A 16,734-nucleotide genomic window follows, 5' to 3' on the forward strand; every position below is an offset into this window, starting at 1 on the left:
GGCTCCAGAGAAATTCTAGAAATAACTACAAACCTGTTCTATCTGATCTCTAAAGGGCATTCCAATTCTATGAGTTCGTGAAATCTGTTGTTTTCAAATTTGTATATATCATAAAATCAAATGTATTTTTCAAGTTTGTACCTATTATAAAATGAAATGTATTTTAAATACCTGCTAGCCAACCAGTGTGTTTATATCTTATTTCCCTTTATTGATAAATTGATAGCTCTCTTCTTGCTTCTACCAAACTGAAAAGCCAAATATGATTATTAACAGCCACTGAAACAGCTAACTGCAAGTATTTTGTGGGTAATTATGTAGGGGAATAAAGACACTAGGGTTAATGGCTTCAGAGGAAAATGGGGAAGTAGTTATAAAGAATTAGTTATGAGCTCAGTACAAAGCAACATTTTAACTTAGAGCTTCTTAGTACCTCAGCAGACTCTGTCACATTAGATGGGTTTAAGGAGATGGCACTTTCATTGGAAGCTTGGACTAGGTGACCTCTAAGGGTTTTTAAGAAGGGTAACAGCAAACACAATTTGGAGATATTATAGTTCCTTTGGAGTTCAAAGAGTATGTTGACTTTTTGGATCACACACACACAAAAATTCTATCACTTTTAGCCTTTGCAAATCACAGCTGTGTGGAGAAAGCAGAGATCCTGATGAAATTGAGGGCTCACACCATCATTTTTTAACCTGAGCTGTGAATACAACTGTCAGTCAGTGCTTGTTGGCTAATGGATTTTGGGAGCTTGTGTTTTTAGAGCACCAGAATGGAGTATCACTTCATATAGCTCTAGTCACCACATACCTGTTTGATAACTATATATTTCTATTTCTTATGAGCACCATGGTGAAAATACAAGTTTCCTCTGTTCTGGCAATGGTTCACTGAAATTTTTGAAGAAAGCAGCCTTTAGAGAAGCTAGAGGGTGCTATTAACTGGCTGATATATGCATCCAGACAAACTATTCGTGGTAACTAGTCCGAAGAGAACAAAGCTTCAGGAAGCTTCCATCACAAAATGTTTGTCCTGTTCCCACAATGGGAACATTTCAAAATTTCTCTCTGCTGTTTATAAACAGATGACGTGATTTCTCAGAGTCACGGTGGAGGTCTAATTACAAGCATGTATGTCAAGACTGTGGGGACCAGTAGAGGAAAGATCATAGTGCAAATGAGTCAGAGAACTTCCTTTGAAAGATATTTATGGATGCCTGGAAGTTTTTCCTATTTTTTTTCTACCTTTCCCATAACAGTTTTCATCAGGGGCTACTCGAGTGTTCAATTATATCTTATCGTGTGAAGCCAGCTGTGGGGATGAGATGAGGTCGGGAGACCTCAGACGCCACATTTAACAGCCCTGATTTCAGGTGAGAAATATGTAATTCTGTGAACAGACCTCTCGTCTCGCCTTCTCTTGCTGTCAGTATTTACACAAAGATTAAATAACCTCAAACAAAGAGCGGGTCGCCTTTTCACCTATGGCCACCTCAAAGGGCTTGTTATGGAAACCCAGGAGCTAGTTGAGGGATCTGACCTTGCAAGTCTCTTAATAGGACACTGAGTTCTACACTGTGGCACCAAATCAATGTAGATAAAAAGAACAAAAAGAATTCCTCCCTGCTGTATTTTCCCCCAAATCAGGGAACAAAAAAGTCGTCTCTAGTCAAAATTTTGCTTTTGCTTGGAGAAATCTAAATGTAGTTATTTTGCTCCATGGAGGATCACGTTATGCTGGACCCAAAAAAGGCACTCAGTTAGGAGGCAGCTTCTATTGTCTCAGTGTTACACTTAAAACCCAAACAAAGATGAAGACAAGAGCCCCAACGATTCACTTTCTGAAGAGAGCTTACAGAAAATTGTAGCCACCCCCGCCCTTCTAGGGCTACCTAAGAGGTAGAAGGACCATATCTGTTCCAACCACTTGGGCCTCTACCCCCATGGTCTATACAGAGGGAACATTAGGAACAGGTAGTGAGAAAGCCATGAAGTCAGGGTAATAGAGTTTTTGTGCTAACTAGGAATACCAGAGGGAGAGATGAAGGTGATTGCTTACCAGCAGTACCACCTCCCTAAGTCAAGTGAGGGAGATGCTGAGGAAATCCCTCATAAATATGGGGGATTTCTACAACAAGGAAAAACTGGCATCTCAATCTCTCCTGGAGTATCTACTCAGGCAATGGACTTGCTCATCTCTCCCTGGGTCTGGATCACCAGGGGAAATAAGAAACCAGTGTGTTTTGGCAGTCCGCAACTGGCCGCAGCCTGACCTCCTGTCATTAGCTGTGGCAAGGTTTTGGGATGCCCTTGGGGAGTGAGTGCTTACCACAGGAAGAAGCTGGGCTTTAACAGTCTTGCCCTCCTGTCCTTGCCAGGGTCCTAGGACCCCAGAAGGAGTCAACTACAGGTTACAAGGAGTTGAGGGACTGGAAGATATCAGGCAGAGTTGAATTGGGGATCCAGAGGACGATGCAGCATGGAGGCACCCAAGGCCTTCTATGGAACACACATGCACACATCAGGAGAGCCATCGGTCAAGGACTGTCATATAGGCTACACAGTATTAGCCGGTGATGCATAAAACCAAGAGGAAAGAACTGTGACGAGGGGCCCAGTAAAGTAACGAAGACTTGTAACTTTTCCTGCCATCCCGCTTCCCTACAGCCACCAAGGAGGAGAACATAAACAGTTTATGCCCTTCTTTCCATTGCAGTGTTTGGGTTGAAGGATGAGCAAAAGATGGACAATTCCAGGTCCTCTGAGCACTGGGTAAGGCCTTTGTCAGGTAGAGGAAAGCTTAAAATAACTCAAAGTTTCAGGAACTTGATATCTACTAGACGTATCATTAAGGTACAGGAAAAGATATTTGGTATAGGGCAGTTGGGCAGAGTGATCAGAAAAAGTAAAAAACATTTTATGTTTAGATTCTAGGGAGTTGAGACTCCTTAATTAAGCTTTTACATGAATACAGAATTTGTATGAAATTGTGCTTCCAGAATTGTTTCTCAATCTTTAATGTTTAAAGACCTCTGGAATTTCTCCTTTTTTAATTTTTGAAAATTTTTAATGTTTATTATTTATTTTTGAGGGAGAGAGAGAGACAGAGTGTGACCAGGGGAGGGGCAGAAAGAGAGGGAGACACAGAATCCGAAGCAGGCTCCAGGCTCTGAGTTATCAGCACAGAGTCTGATCCTGGGGCTCAAACTCATGAACCGTGAGATAATGACCTAAGCCAAAGTTGGACGCTTAACCAACAGAGCTACCCAGGCACCCCAAGACCTCTGGAATTTCTGAATTAATGAACCAAGGGGAGAATTAAAAATGTAAGTTTTTTGTAGAAATTCACAATTGTTATGACTTTAGTCAGTTGGCCATGCTTCAAGAAACACTGACTTAAAGGGGCAGTAAAACATACAAAAGAATGAACCTGGACTACTTTCTTTCACCATACATAAAAATGAACTCAAAATGGATTAAAGACCTAAATGTGAGACCTAAAACCATAAAAATCCTAGAAAAGAGCACAGGTAGTAATTTATCTGATATTGGCCATAACATTTTCCTAGAGATGTCTCCTGAGGCAAGGGAAACAAAAGCAAAAATAAACTATTGAGACTACATCCAAATAAAAAGCTTCTGCACAGCAGAGGAAACAACAAAACTAAAAACAAACTACTGAATGAGAGAAGGTATTTTCAAGTGACATATCTGATAAAGGGTTAGCATCAAAAATATATAAAGAATTTATATAGTCCAACACCTCAAAAAACAAATAATCCAGTTAAAAAATGGGCAGAAGACATGAACAGATGTTTCTACAAAGAAAACATCCAGATGGCCAACAGACATGAGATGTTCAACATCACTCATCATCAGGGAAATTCAAATTGAAACCACAATGAGATTATCACCTCACACCAGTCAGAATGGCTAAAATAAAAAACAAACAAACAAAAAGCAAAACAAAGATAAGAAATAATAGGCGTTGGCAAAAACATGGAGAGAAGGAACCCTCGTGCACTCTTGGTGGGAATGCAAACTGGTGCAGCCACTGTGGAAAATAGTATGGAGGTTCCTTAAAAAATTAAATATAGAATTACCATATGATCTAGTAATTCCCTTACTGGGTACCCAAAGCATATGAAAACACTAATTTGAAAGGATATATGCATCTCCTATGTTTATTGAAGCACTATTTACAGTAGCCCAGTTATGGAAGCAGCCCATGTCCATTGATAGATGAATGGATAAAGAAGATGTAGGGTGTGTGTGTGTGTGTGTGTGTGTGTGTGTGTGTGCTGTAATATTACTCACCCATAAAAAAGAATGAAATCTTGCCATTCACACAACATGGATGGATTTAGAGGGTATAATGCTAAGTGAAAAATTCAGTCAGAGAAAGACAAATACCTTCGGGTTTCACTCATATGTGGAATTTAAGAAACAAAACAAATGAGCAAAGGAGTCCTGAATTCTTGGGCTGCTTTTGCCTCCTTGAATTCTATTCCTCACATTTTGAGGGCAATATTCACGGTGGATAAAAGTTGTAGTTCTGGAATTACACCAACTGGAATTTGAATCAAGTGCCTGCTGTTTATTAGCTCCTGATCCTGGGCAAGTGACCCAACTTCTCTCAGCCTATTTCCTCTCTATGAAATGAGATACTAACAAGATTTGTTATTAAATGAAGTGACAGGGGCGCCTGGGTGGCGCAGTCGGTTGAGCGTCCGACTTCAGCCAGGTCACGATCTCGTGCTCCGTGAGTTCGAGCCCCGCGTCGGGCTCTGGGCTGATGGCTCGGAGCCTGGAGCCTGTTTCCGATTCTCTGTCTCCCTCTCTCTCTGCCCCTCCCCCGTTCAAGCTCTGTCTCTCTCTGTCCCCAAAATAAATAAACGTTGAAAAAAAAAATGAAGTGACATTACTACAAGTTCAAATGAGGATACACATTTCAGTCATTTAGCACAGTGCCTATCTTCTTGGTTTCTACTATTATTACTGCTATCAGTACTACTGCTATTGTGATTCTGAACTAATGAAAACCACTTTTCATTAGTTCACCCCCGCCCCCCAGTCTTTTACTCTGACCCTCCATCATTTGGTATCTACTCCTATCTCTGTATCTTTTGCCCTCTTCCCTTGAACTATCTGAATCATGTTGCCAAATATTTTCTCTAACAGTATTGATTTCACTTTTGGGCTACAAGATATGTATAGCATTGTCAGTACCTAAAACACTTAATTTTCTTTCTGATAAAGAAGTCATCTGGCCAGCAGTAGTATGTGCACAACAATTTTAAATTACACAAATATTTCATTGTTTGAAATCTGATAATCTTGATAAGTCTTGGTAAAGGTGATCTTCAACTTTCCCCCCCACACATAAAAAGGAAAATGATGATTACATGTCATAGTCCAATGATTATTTGGCTTTCTTGAAAATTAAAATGTCTGTTTAAATGAATAGGTGGATGTTTTGTACCTGTCTTTGGGTGTCTATGTGTGTCTGCAGCCAGTTTGCTGAGGTGGTTGGAGCACCTTGCCAAGGGAGAGAGTCAGGAGACTATAGACTATAGAATATCTTTGGGGGGCTGTTTGAGAAGATGGGTAATTCATGGGTGAGGCTGAGAGTATGAGTACCTGAAACCATACAATCTTGATGCCTGTTAGACAAAGATGTAGAAATGGTCCCAAGAAAGGAATATACTTATATAGAATTGTCTCTGTGAGTCTTTATCTAGAGGAGAATGTGATCACAAGTTTTCTTTTTACATTTGCAATTTGGAAGCACTTATTGAAATGTTCAGATTTGTTAATATCGACGCTTTAAAAGATAAAAATGTGAAATAAATCATGGAAATGAGAGGCCAATTTTGTTAGAGAAAAATTGTCAAATAAGTATGTGTTATAGGCAAGATGTATAATCCGGATATTATGAGCAATTCTTAGTTTATGCCTAGGAATCCACTAGAAGCTATTTTTAACAGAGCTCAGATTTCTTCCTATGATACATCTTTTCCTCAGTTCACCCTTCTCCTTATCATGCTCAGCGTGCATAGATTTATATACTACATAATTATGGCATATTCTTAGGCACACACATAATATCAAGTCACTTCAGTATCCATTTTTCCTTTCTCATGGAGAACAAAGTATTTCCTGCTTCATTAATGTGATAGCCTCCATTAACACCTACTTTTATGAAAAATGTTACCCATTTCATAATTTCTTTTTGCTAAGCTGATAACGTAAGTCTACATCTTGATATTTCACATATATATTTATATCTGTACACTTTTTTTTGCAGGGAATAAGCTACGATACAAATTTGATTGTTACAGTTGAATTATGATGGATTCAATAGGACAATCAAAACCGGTTTTTGGGAAGGCCTTAAAAATTAGCATTCAAAAGTTGGTTTTTTCCCCATTTTACTTCCTATTACCTTCAGAAAGAAAATGACATCCATTTGAGAAAAAAACTGCTGCTATAATTTAAATAAATTCTCATTATATATAAAGATAACATGCTATATTTAGTTTTCATGTAAATTTTATGTAAAAGGGAACTTCTGATATGAATATTCATTCTCATATCCTGGTATTCTATGTTAAAAATCAAAACTTTGAATAAATTAAGAGTGTCAAGGTCATGGCCCATCAGAATGTAGAAGTGACCAGATCTCTAATCTGGCCCATGGCTCCTTTGAATCCATCATTCAGTCTTTCCAATAACACTTTCTCTCAGACACTTGAAAGGTATAGGTCGTCATCAGGCCCATATGATAGAACTATCATTTTTCACTTTTTACTCTAGTTTAAATGGGTAATGTGACACTCTGAGTGCATTGGTGTCTATGTGTCTAGAATCTGCCTATCTACTGAGATAGTTCTAACTGTATTATCTGTGATTAGTTTTCTCTTTTGGTTAGGACTGTATCTCCAGATGACCACATCCTAAGTTTGATCCCTGAATGAGGCCTTTAGATTTCTTTGCTTATATGCTAAAGCTTATCCTGACAGCAGACATCCACAAGAGTGTTGTTTGATGGAAGAAAGAAGGGTCAGTAACCTTCCATACAAGAAAGTCTGAAGGAAAAATCATTCAAAGGTACAGCTTATCAATGATTCCGCAGTGGAAGAATACCAGGGTTATTGCAGACTGTTTTCTCAAGATATAAAACTCAATAGACTTCAATTTAAATAGTCAACATGATGTTGAACTTCCAGAGGAAAGATATTGAAATAACAGGGAAAAATTATTCTACCCCTGTACAACATCGCAAGATATCTGGATCTGTCAGACCAAATAAGTTTGTATTGTAGAAACACAGCAAAGTATATGAAAGAACAGAAATTCCAAAGCAAAAACATACTTCTTAAGGAGATAAAGGGATCAGTTTGAGAGATTATACTCTGCACTTAGAAAACTTTTCTACTCAGGAAAAGTTAAAATTTATTGTATGAATATATAAAACAAATCAAAAGTCTTTTTGTCAGAATTGGTGCAGCCGCTCTGGAAAGCAGTGTGGAGGTTCCTCAGAAAATTAAAAATAGACCTACCCTATGACCCAGCAATAGCACTGCTAGGAATTTACCCAAGGGATACAGGAGTACTGATGCATAGGGGCACTTGTACCCCAATGTTTATAGCAGCACTCTCAACAATAGCCAAATTGTGGAAAGAGCCTAAATGTCCATCAACTGATGAATGGATAAAGAAATTGTGGTTTATATACACAATGGAATACTACGTGGCAATGAGAAAGAATGAAATATGGCCTTTTGTAGCAACGTGGATGGAACTGGAGAGTGTGATGCTAAGTGAAATAAGCCATACAGAGAAAGACAGATACCATATGGTTTCACTCTTATGTGGATCTTGAGAAACTTAACAGAATCCCATGGGGGAGGGGAAGGAAAAAAAAAAAGAGGTTAGAGTGGGAGAGAGCCAAAGCATAAGAGACTGTTAAAAACTGAGAACAAACTGAGGGTTGATGGGGGGTGGGAGGGAGGGGAGGGTGGGTGATGGGTATTGAGGAGGGCACCTTTTGGGATGAGCACTGGGTGTTGTATGGAAACCAATTTGACAATAAACTTCATATATTGGAAAAAAAAAGTCTTTTTGTCAGGATTATAGAATGGGAGGTATAAAAGTTATCATTTCTTATAAATTATATCATAGGTCTGGGGAACAGCCCCTGAAAACGGAAGGAAAGTAAAGCGAGGAGGAAGGAAAAAGCTTTTCTTTACACAAAAAGTAGCCCACAGAGTGACGTGGTTTGAAAATCTAAGTTGGTTCAAGAAGACTTGAGAAAAACCCATGCATAGACCCTCAATCTATCACTGGGAAAACTAACGTGATGAGAAACATATTTGTAAGCCATACTCTTCTCTGTAAGTCGTTCAGTCTTGTTATTATAAACCTAGAACCTCACAGCGGAGGGACTGTGAAATGTTTAGCTACTGACTTTTTACCAGACAGCAGTATTAATAAGGAATACAAGATAGAAGTCTCATTAATACAGTTATCAAATCAGACCAGGCCTTTTTGTCTATATCCCACCTTTGGTCAAAGGTTATAGCGTTCCTACCCTGTTGTCTTTAGTCTCTTCCCCCCCTACCCTGGCTTAAAAAAATAATACAAAACAAAACATCTTTTTCTGCCCTAATAATGACAGCTCCCCAGCACAGGGCAATAGGACTCAATGGGACTTTGAATCTTTCTTTTTTTTTTTTATGAAGATATTGAAAATCCTGAGAGCTTGTGACCACTCATAATTTAATAGTTTCTTAGTGACAGAACCTAGTCATGTATTCAAATACAGTGCTTTTTCTACAAGAGCCCAATAACATAGTGAATATAGCCTTTAATCATGGATGTATCAAAACACTTAGAACTCAGTCTGAGATATGAGACACTCAGAATTCACTAGCCTTGACAGGCCTATCTGATATAGAAAATTCTTTCTCCATGCCCAGGTATTTAAGCAGGAGGATCGTTCGTATATATTTTTTATTCTAGAAAATCTCTTTGCATCCTAAAAATTCCCAAGTAAATTAATTGCCTAAGTCAGGATAGCTTAAGAAAATGTTGCCTTTAGAAGATATTTCCCCAGGCTGGAATTTTAATTATCACAATTAAATTTGTACCTTATTTAACCATTCAGCTGAGGATTGGATATGATTTCTAGCCAGCTTTCATGGAAAATTCTATTACAAGTTTTGCAAGAAGGAGGCAGCCAATGACTCTTTTAATTGCACAAGTTACTAAAGGCTTGAAGCTTGTATTTTTTAATATCATTTACTGTTTTCTGACATGTAACATATCTCATTGTTTATTATCTATTTCCTCTAGTCACTATTGCCCTGCACTGCACTTACTATACAGAAAGTAGTCTATATATTTTCATTAAGTGCATAAAGGAAAGTCTAGAAATACTATCTCTGCTTATACTGCATTGTAGCTATGGCATTTTTCAAAACTAAATATTCTATATTTCATTTGGAATATCAATTTTTAGACATTCTATATAAGTTCCCCATAATGGGAAATTTAACCTCCAAAATGCTTCTTTAAGAATTGTTTACAAGAAATTTTCTATGAAGAAATATCTATAAAGAACATATTCCTAATGTGAGATATTTAATTTAAAAGGGAATGGGCAGGGTAATTTTATATTGAATATCAACTACAATGTCATAATTATTTTATTAAGCTTTCTCCTAATTTAAGCAAGATCACACTTTATGCATTCCATATTAATGAGAATGTACTCTGTTTTAAAGTTCACCTAAGAAGGTGCTTTTTCCAACATTTGTAAAACATATCGAATCTTGTTTTATGAACTTTTCTTATTGTCAGTACTTAGAGTAGTTATAATGTTTAAAATCAAAGAGTACCTCTATCTCAGATTCAGATATAGTCCTGTTTTCTTTCCTGCCTTTTCCACATTTTACAATTTCTCCAGTAATTTTGACAGTTAAGCCAAACTGATCTTCTGAGACTGTGAATCATGAAATTTTCACATATTTTCTAATTACTAAATGATGAGATGGATATGATACCAGAGAGGTTTAAAATGATGAGCTAAATTGAGAAAATATGATTTTTAGCAAACCACAGTAGGTTAGAGGAAAGAGTAATTAAAATGTGAATTTTAACTATGGCTACGGTAAGAGAGTAAAACAAAGTTTTTACCAGCTACTTTAAGCTTTTCTACCTTGATTTCTACAGATCCCAGAACATTTTTCTTTCTATGGAAAGAACAGAGAGAGATTGGAGGATGTCCTAGAGTTTAATTTTCTATTATTTTGGTTGAATATATAATTTCAAAGATAAAGTTAAATGGATTGGTTTTAAAGAATGGTTATAGTTACTTTATGTACAGAATTACTAATTCTGCAGAGTGATTTGTAGTTTGTCTTTTGGAAGGTGTATCCATTAAGAAAACTACAATGATCAGTTACATATGGCCAATGAGATATGTCGAAAGTCTTTAAAAGACAAGCTTACAAACAAAAAACCCAGAAAAATCATTCATGGGGCATGATGTCATTAAAATCTGAAATCTTAAAACCTACAGTTACATTTCATAGGCTGCACTTGGGGGCAAGTTCCCCAAAACTTGCAAGAGTGTTTATTTAGTTTGGGGATTAGGCCTTGGAGCTCAAATGGTCAAACCTGTTTTCAACATTCCTGTGTCCCAAACTTTAATGAATATTCTTTTCTGGGCAACAAAATTCCATGGCAGCAACACGTTTTTATTATATTTTCTATAGTAACACATTTACCCAGGACCCACGGTAATATCATCCACTCGACGATGGTTGGTGGTGGACCTTGCCTGTTCAAGTCTGACCTGTCGATGTGCTGAGAGGCAAGCAGCAGCAGGAACAAAAAAGTCAAATAGGACGCTGTATGGCAGATGAACTTGATAAAGGGCTTTCTGATGAACAGTCCCAGTGGGCTTTTAGGAGCTATAAGATAGCACACAGAGAAGACGGGAAAAAGGAGTCCTATTATGAAACACGTCACCATCTTCACTGCCCAGTGTCGTCTCCTCCAGCCCGGGAACTCATCATACCAGCGAGATGCAAGCAGTTGTTGACAGTTGGGCTGAGCAACAAACTACACAGAAAGGAAAGGAAAAGCAAGAGTCAGTGTCACATATGGTGGATTCAGTTCATCAGTAAGACCACAGATTTATCTTTAAAGCCAGAAGTTCTGCTTTAAATAATTTTATGTTGGGTGCCTGGCTGGCTCAGTTGGTAGAGCAAATGATTCTTGATTGTGGGGTTGTGAGTTTGAGCCCCACCTTGGGGGCAGAGATCACTTAAAAATAAAATTTCTTAAAAATTAATAATTTTATATTTAAATAATCATTAAGTCCTTTAACTCATTCTGTGAATAAAGCCTCTTTATGTAATATTTTATACCCAAGGCATAGTGCTATGGGCTTAGTCAGATGTGACAGAAATCATGGTTGTACAGATGTAAAAATACAGATGGAGAACAAGAATAGTCATAGGACACACTGATGAGTGAGCAAAGTTGTGTACAAAGGCATACACACACACACACACACACACATATATATATGTACATATATATGATATATATATGGCGCAAGAAAAGATGTCAATAGTGCTTGTTTCTTAGTTTACTGGTTGTTTTCTGGTTATGACATTATACTAGATTTCATTTTTATATTTGTGAATACTTTTAACATTTTCTATGATAAATACTATCTTTTTATCTTCAGAAAAAGTAATTATACTTTTAATTGGGTTGAGACATTAAGAAAAACATACATGAAAGCATATTAGGATTACCAGAATGTAAATCATTGTAGTTGAATTTGGTGGAAATAAAACCTATACTTGCCTAAGTATAATCAATTACCATATACCAAACATTTCACAAACATAGCATTGTTTTATCTTGCCAACCTTTTGGGGATATAGCATAGACCTTACTCTCTTTTAAGGATGAGGATACAGGGTGTTATAAGAGGTCGGTAAATTTATTTAAGGGTACATATCTAGTAAGTGATAAAACATTTGAGTAACTGGTCCGGGATTTTTTTTTTCTGCACACTACATTTCTCACTGGGACTGACAGCTAGGCAGTAATATAAATTCAGAGGGAATTATTTCTTCCAGATGGAATGGTCCAAGAATGCTGCCCAGTGGATCTGGCTTTGAAGGGGCAGATTTGTATAAGCAGAGAGGAGAAGGGGAAGGCAATTAAAGGCAAGGTATGGGGAGAGAGAGAACATACTCTGGGAAGAAGTGTTTAAGGGATGCCCCGTGGGCACTGTTGACTGAAGGAGAAGCTTTAGTGTCTTGTAAGGGACTTGGAGAAGTTCCTTTGATATTCTTTTTCGTCTTCGGTTTTAGCCTGTATAGATCTCCTTGAGACAAGACTTGCCCTTACTCTTTTTTGGTGGTAAGCAAGCAAAAAATCCCTGGGTTCACATAATCCCATGATTATCACAAACTAAAAGCTCTTTGAGAGTGAAAGGAGAGAAAGGATGATTGACTAAAAGAGAAATTCAGTAGTTGAGATGTGCAAACATATCAGCTGGACATGAAATGATTTTTCATGCAACTGTTTCTCATCACCTTGTCTTGGATACTCTACTCATCAAAGGGCACAGAGGGCAAAAAATATGTAATAAATCAAATTTATAATAATGTGCTTAGTAAATATAGATAAAATAGAACTGTGTTTCATCAAGACTTAGATCATGAGGGCTGTCTTCATTACTTTGAAAGTAATTAGTAAAATCAAATTTTATAACCCAAAGAATAGCTTTTCTTAACACAGTCCTTGCCTATTATTCTGGTCAAAGTCAGGCATCTGGAAGTCAAAATAGAGTTCTTGCTGATATATATGCAGAGTAATGGCAAAGAATGGTAAGTCGTTAACAAGCCCTGTCCTTTTTAAGAGTTGTCCCTCCAGCACATACAGGATCCTTCCCACCAGGGTTCTATAAACAAATCAGTCTTTCATCTTCTATTTTTTTTTCATATAAAACATTTCTCATACTGTTAGAATTCAGCACAACTGAAAGACCTTAATAAAAGGGAGTTAAACTTCCAGAAAATGCAAGATTTAACAAGCAGTTGCTAGAATATCTCATTAATCCTCACACACTGAAGAAACACTATAAGGGACCAAGTATGAATGATATATTTAATACATGCAGGAAAAGTGAAAGAAAGGTACGTATTTTGTTCAAGATGATCTGGGTGAATACTAGGACTTATAACCTCTGCCCTTCTTGGCCAAAATCTCATTATAGCATGGGACACCCCAGGAAAATTGAGCAAATAGCTTTATTAGGAACAATTAAGGTTTTCTCAGATAAATGTTTCTGTTGCCTAATACACATGTATAGACTGTGTTAAATTATCCAGAAGAAGCAAACTATTTAGTCCTTCTAGGAACACCTGCATTGCCAAGCAGTAGGTTAGCCTTCGTTCTTACTAATACTTTTTTTCTTAAAAGGTTTTTTTTTTAAATTATTGTAAACTATACATCTGTGCTTAATTAATGAACAGTGTACACAATTTTCTTCTAGACACAGACACAATGAAACTTATACAGACCTAAAGAATAGAAATAGGATTATAAGAAGAGCAGGGGTGAGTGTACATAATATACAAGTTTCCCCAAATTTGGATATTATTTGACTACAAGTTTGTTCTAATCATAGGATTAAAATAAACCAAAAAGTATTCCTAAGACTCACTGTAAATCTAAATGTCCTCACAATGGTTTTACATCCTCCTTCTACTACACCTGTTCACTACATGTCTACACCCGCATTTTCCATGAAAAAAAAAAATGGGTGTCATGGTTAAATTAGTTACCAAAATAAGAATTAAACTTCTATACTACAGGGTTTTGTAGCGTCTTTAATTGCTAAAGTGGATTAAAACATTCCATTCTCTCATTCCTTCCTCTTTCCATTTTTCTTTTTTTCTTTCCTTCATGCTCTACTCTGTACTTCATCTCTTGTCTCCTCCTTCCTTTCTTTCTCTCATCCCCAACCCCCAGCCTCTTGGTTTATTTGGCTTATTTAGAGAGACACAGCTTTACCCCAACTCCCTCTGAAAGACACCCTCAGAGAGGGCCATCCTATCTCTCACACCTGCCACTGGCCCATTAACGCAAAGCCCTTTCCAGATGGGCCTTCACATTGCCTGCAGCATGCCGGGAGCCCAGAGCCTCTGCCTCTTCTGCTTCATCTTTCTACTGCACATTGAGTCACAGGAACACCCTTCCCAGGACTGGGGGAAGTAGGGTATCTCTTCAGGCAACACTCTTTTCTCCCTACAGCTATTGGCCAATTCTAGCACGACTACAGCCATCCCATTAAAATTCATATTAAAACATTAGGAACATTCAAATTCACATTGGTGCCGTGCATTTATAAAAGACACTAGAAGAAAAAAAGGAAAAATTTCCTATCCCTCTCTTTCAGTAACCTTTAAAAGAATTTCAAAAGCCCATTCTCATGATTATTTATCAAATCCTTGAGTCATGGAATTTGATATATTGAAGAAACTGTAAAGATTACTGAAATCTAATTTTTACAAATAAAGAGAAATCTGGTATGAATGATTTTAAAACAACTACTCAAAATACTAAAGCAATCAACAAATCAACACCATAAAGGAAACAAACAAAAATGATGAAAGAGGATAAAGAAAGACTTACTTTTACCACAAAGTAAAAAGAAACAAACAAACAAACAAACAAAAAATACCCCAAACTCAAAACCAGACAGACCAAGAAGCCTCACTACTACATGGGCAGGTATTAAATATTAATTGGATATGAATGTAATAAACAGAAGAGAGTTCCAAAATTAATGAAGCCCTAGTAATTAAAATGACTATAGATTTACTTGGTATTTGTCTCAGTGTTTGTATTTTATCTTTTCAGTTTTGAAGTACTTTTTATAGCTTAAAAATTTGTATCCAAAGTTCAGACTGCAGTCATATTCTCTATAAGAGCAAAATCGAGATTCTGGAACAGCCAACCTGGCTACTTTATGCATCTTGAGTAAGTGGGATAGTTACATGAGAGTTGAGAATTGACTTGAGTCTCAAGAGAATTGAAACTTTTGAGGTGAATGTATTATAGTGATTTACATACAGACAATCTGATTTCTTTGCTTAAAAAGGACCACAGTTTCCTCTGGGTCTTACTGTTTATTTCTGAGCAATTAAAAAATAATCTATATCCTTTGGGGTTTTATTTCCTCTGCCCAGGAATGCTTTTCAGCAGCTCATTTTGTAATGTTGATAGCAAGGTTTAAGGATTATTGGTAGGCAAGGAGCTTTAGGGAATTATTTTGTCCATAACTAAAAACCACTTCTTCAACTTCAATCCCAAATTTCCTTCGTAGTTCCCAAGGCCCTTTAACCACGTGAGTCTCTCCCTGTTTCTTAGAGATAGCTTTAGCTGTGTTCCTCATTAAAACAATGCTGGTCTCCTGGAGCACAGTCATACTATGTAACTGCTCAGACGCTGCTACTTTATTAATCAAACATCATTTTCACCTTGTCCTCCCTACTTTAATTAAACCAATAGCATCATCTATGAGTTGGACATTGGCTAGATAAGTGGGGAGAGGACCAAGATCTGTTAAGAACCAGATATATCTGTCTTCTAGGAACTCAACATACGTTGGGGACTGATCGTGTGACCAGTCCTCCAGTTTTTCTAATATTTTCTATTTTTCTATTTTTTGCGTTCCTCACTTAAGGTCAGTCTTCTTACTGAGGTTATAAACAGGCAAATTTAGTTCAGTGAAGATGCCTTAGCTGTCATATGCACAGAAGTCACACACCTGGCACATATTCTCTGGTCCAGATTAGTGTAATTTAACAGGACATTATATGATGTGCTAAAAAAGAGGTAGAGTATAGGAGGGATTGTGCCCAACATGAAGTAATCCGAGAAAACTGAATACAGGAACAGGATTTGCTAGTTAATTCTGAAGTAACAGGTAGAATTTTGATAGGCACAGCAGTAGGTGGATGTGTTTTAATTTAGATTTAGAGACTATCATCTTAAAAGCTTCAGGATGGAGACAGGTATGTTCAGATGAGCTATCCCTTGAGCTAGAAGGTCAGCATCAATGGTGAATATACCAGTGACACAGTGTGAAGGGAAACTGCAGTCATATTTTGAGACGTCGGTGAAAATGTTTATTGAGGCAATGCTTGAGTCTAGATCCTTGCTGCTCAGTGTGGGCTGAGGCCAGTGGCACTGGTTTCAACTGGAAGCTCATCAGCTATGCAAAATGTTAGGTCCCACTCAGGACTTGCTGAATAAGATCGACATTTGACAGTGTGCTTCCTATGAATGTTAACATTTGATAAACACTGGCTGAAAGGATTTTATGTCTAACGAAGTTTTATTTAGCTCTGTTGTATCTGATAAATGCTTCCAGAGTAGTTTTAATTCAATGTAAATATACATTTGAACACTTACGAATCTCAAGAGCAAATCTGTTTGTGAGGGAGTAGGGGTACTCAGGTGTGTGGTGTGTATTTGTGTGCAGGAGTTTGCTTTCAGCTCAATCCAGCTACGAGTGGTATGAGAACTTGGGTGAGGGGAACCAGCCACAGAGTGGGGCATTCTCAAAACTGAGTAAGCAACAGGGTTGCCTGGAGGCTTGGTACAAACCATGTTCCTGGGCCCCACC

General features: G+C 37.4%; 1 protein-coding gene across 5 annotated transcripts in view; it reads right to left on the bottom strand.

Annotated features, from left to right (window-relative positions):
- TRPC4 (transient receptor potential cation channel subfamily C member 4) overlaps positions 1 to 16,734 on the bottom strand; it is a 204,574-nt gene that overhangs the window by 51,461 nt on the left and 136,379 nt on the right. For 3 of the 5 annotated variants that reach the window (XM_047869354.1, XM_047869347.1, XM_047869365.1), the window contains one exon: positions 10,799 to 11,135. The exons of 1 other annotated variant lie outside the window; for it this stretch is intronic. In XM_047869354.1, coding sequence (XP_047725310.1) covers positions 10,799 to 11,135 — 337 coding nt within the window. Of the gene's footprint in view, positions 1 to 10,798; positions 11,136 to 16,734 lie in introns of those variants that run through there. One more of the 5 variants, XM_047869379.1, reaches the window with a different exon arrangement.

This window comes from Prionailurus viverrinus, chromosome A1 (genome assembly GCF_022837055.1).
Source record: "Prionailurus viverrinus isolate Anna chromosome A1, UM_Priviv_1.0, whole genome shotgun sequence".
Classification (NCBI taxonomy): domain Eukaryota; kingdom Metazoa; phylum Chordata; class Mammalia; order Carnivora; family Felidae; genus Prionailurus; species Prionailurus viverrinus.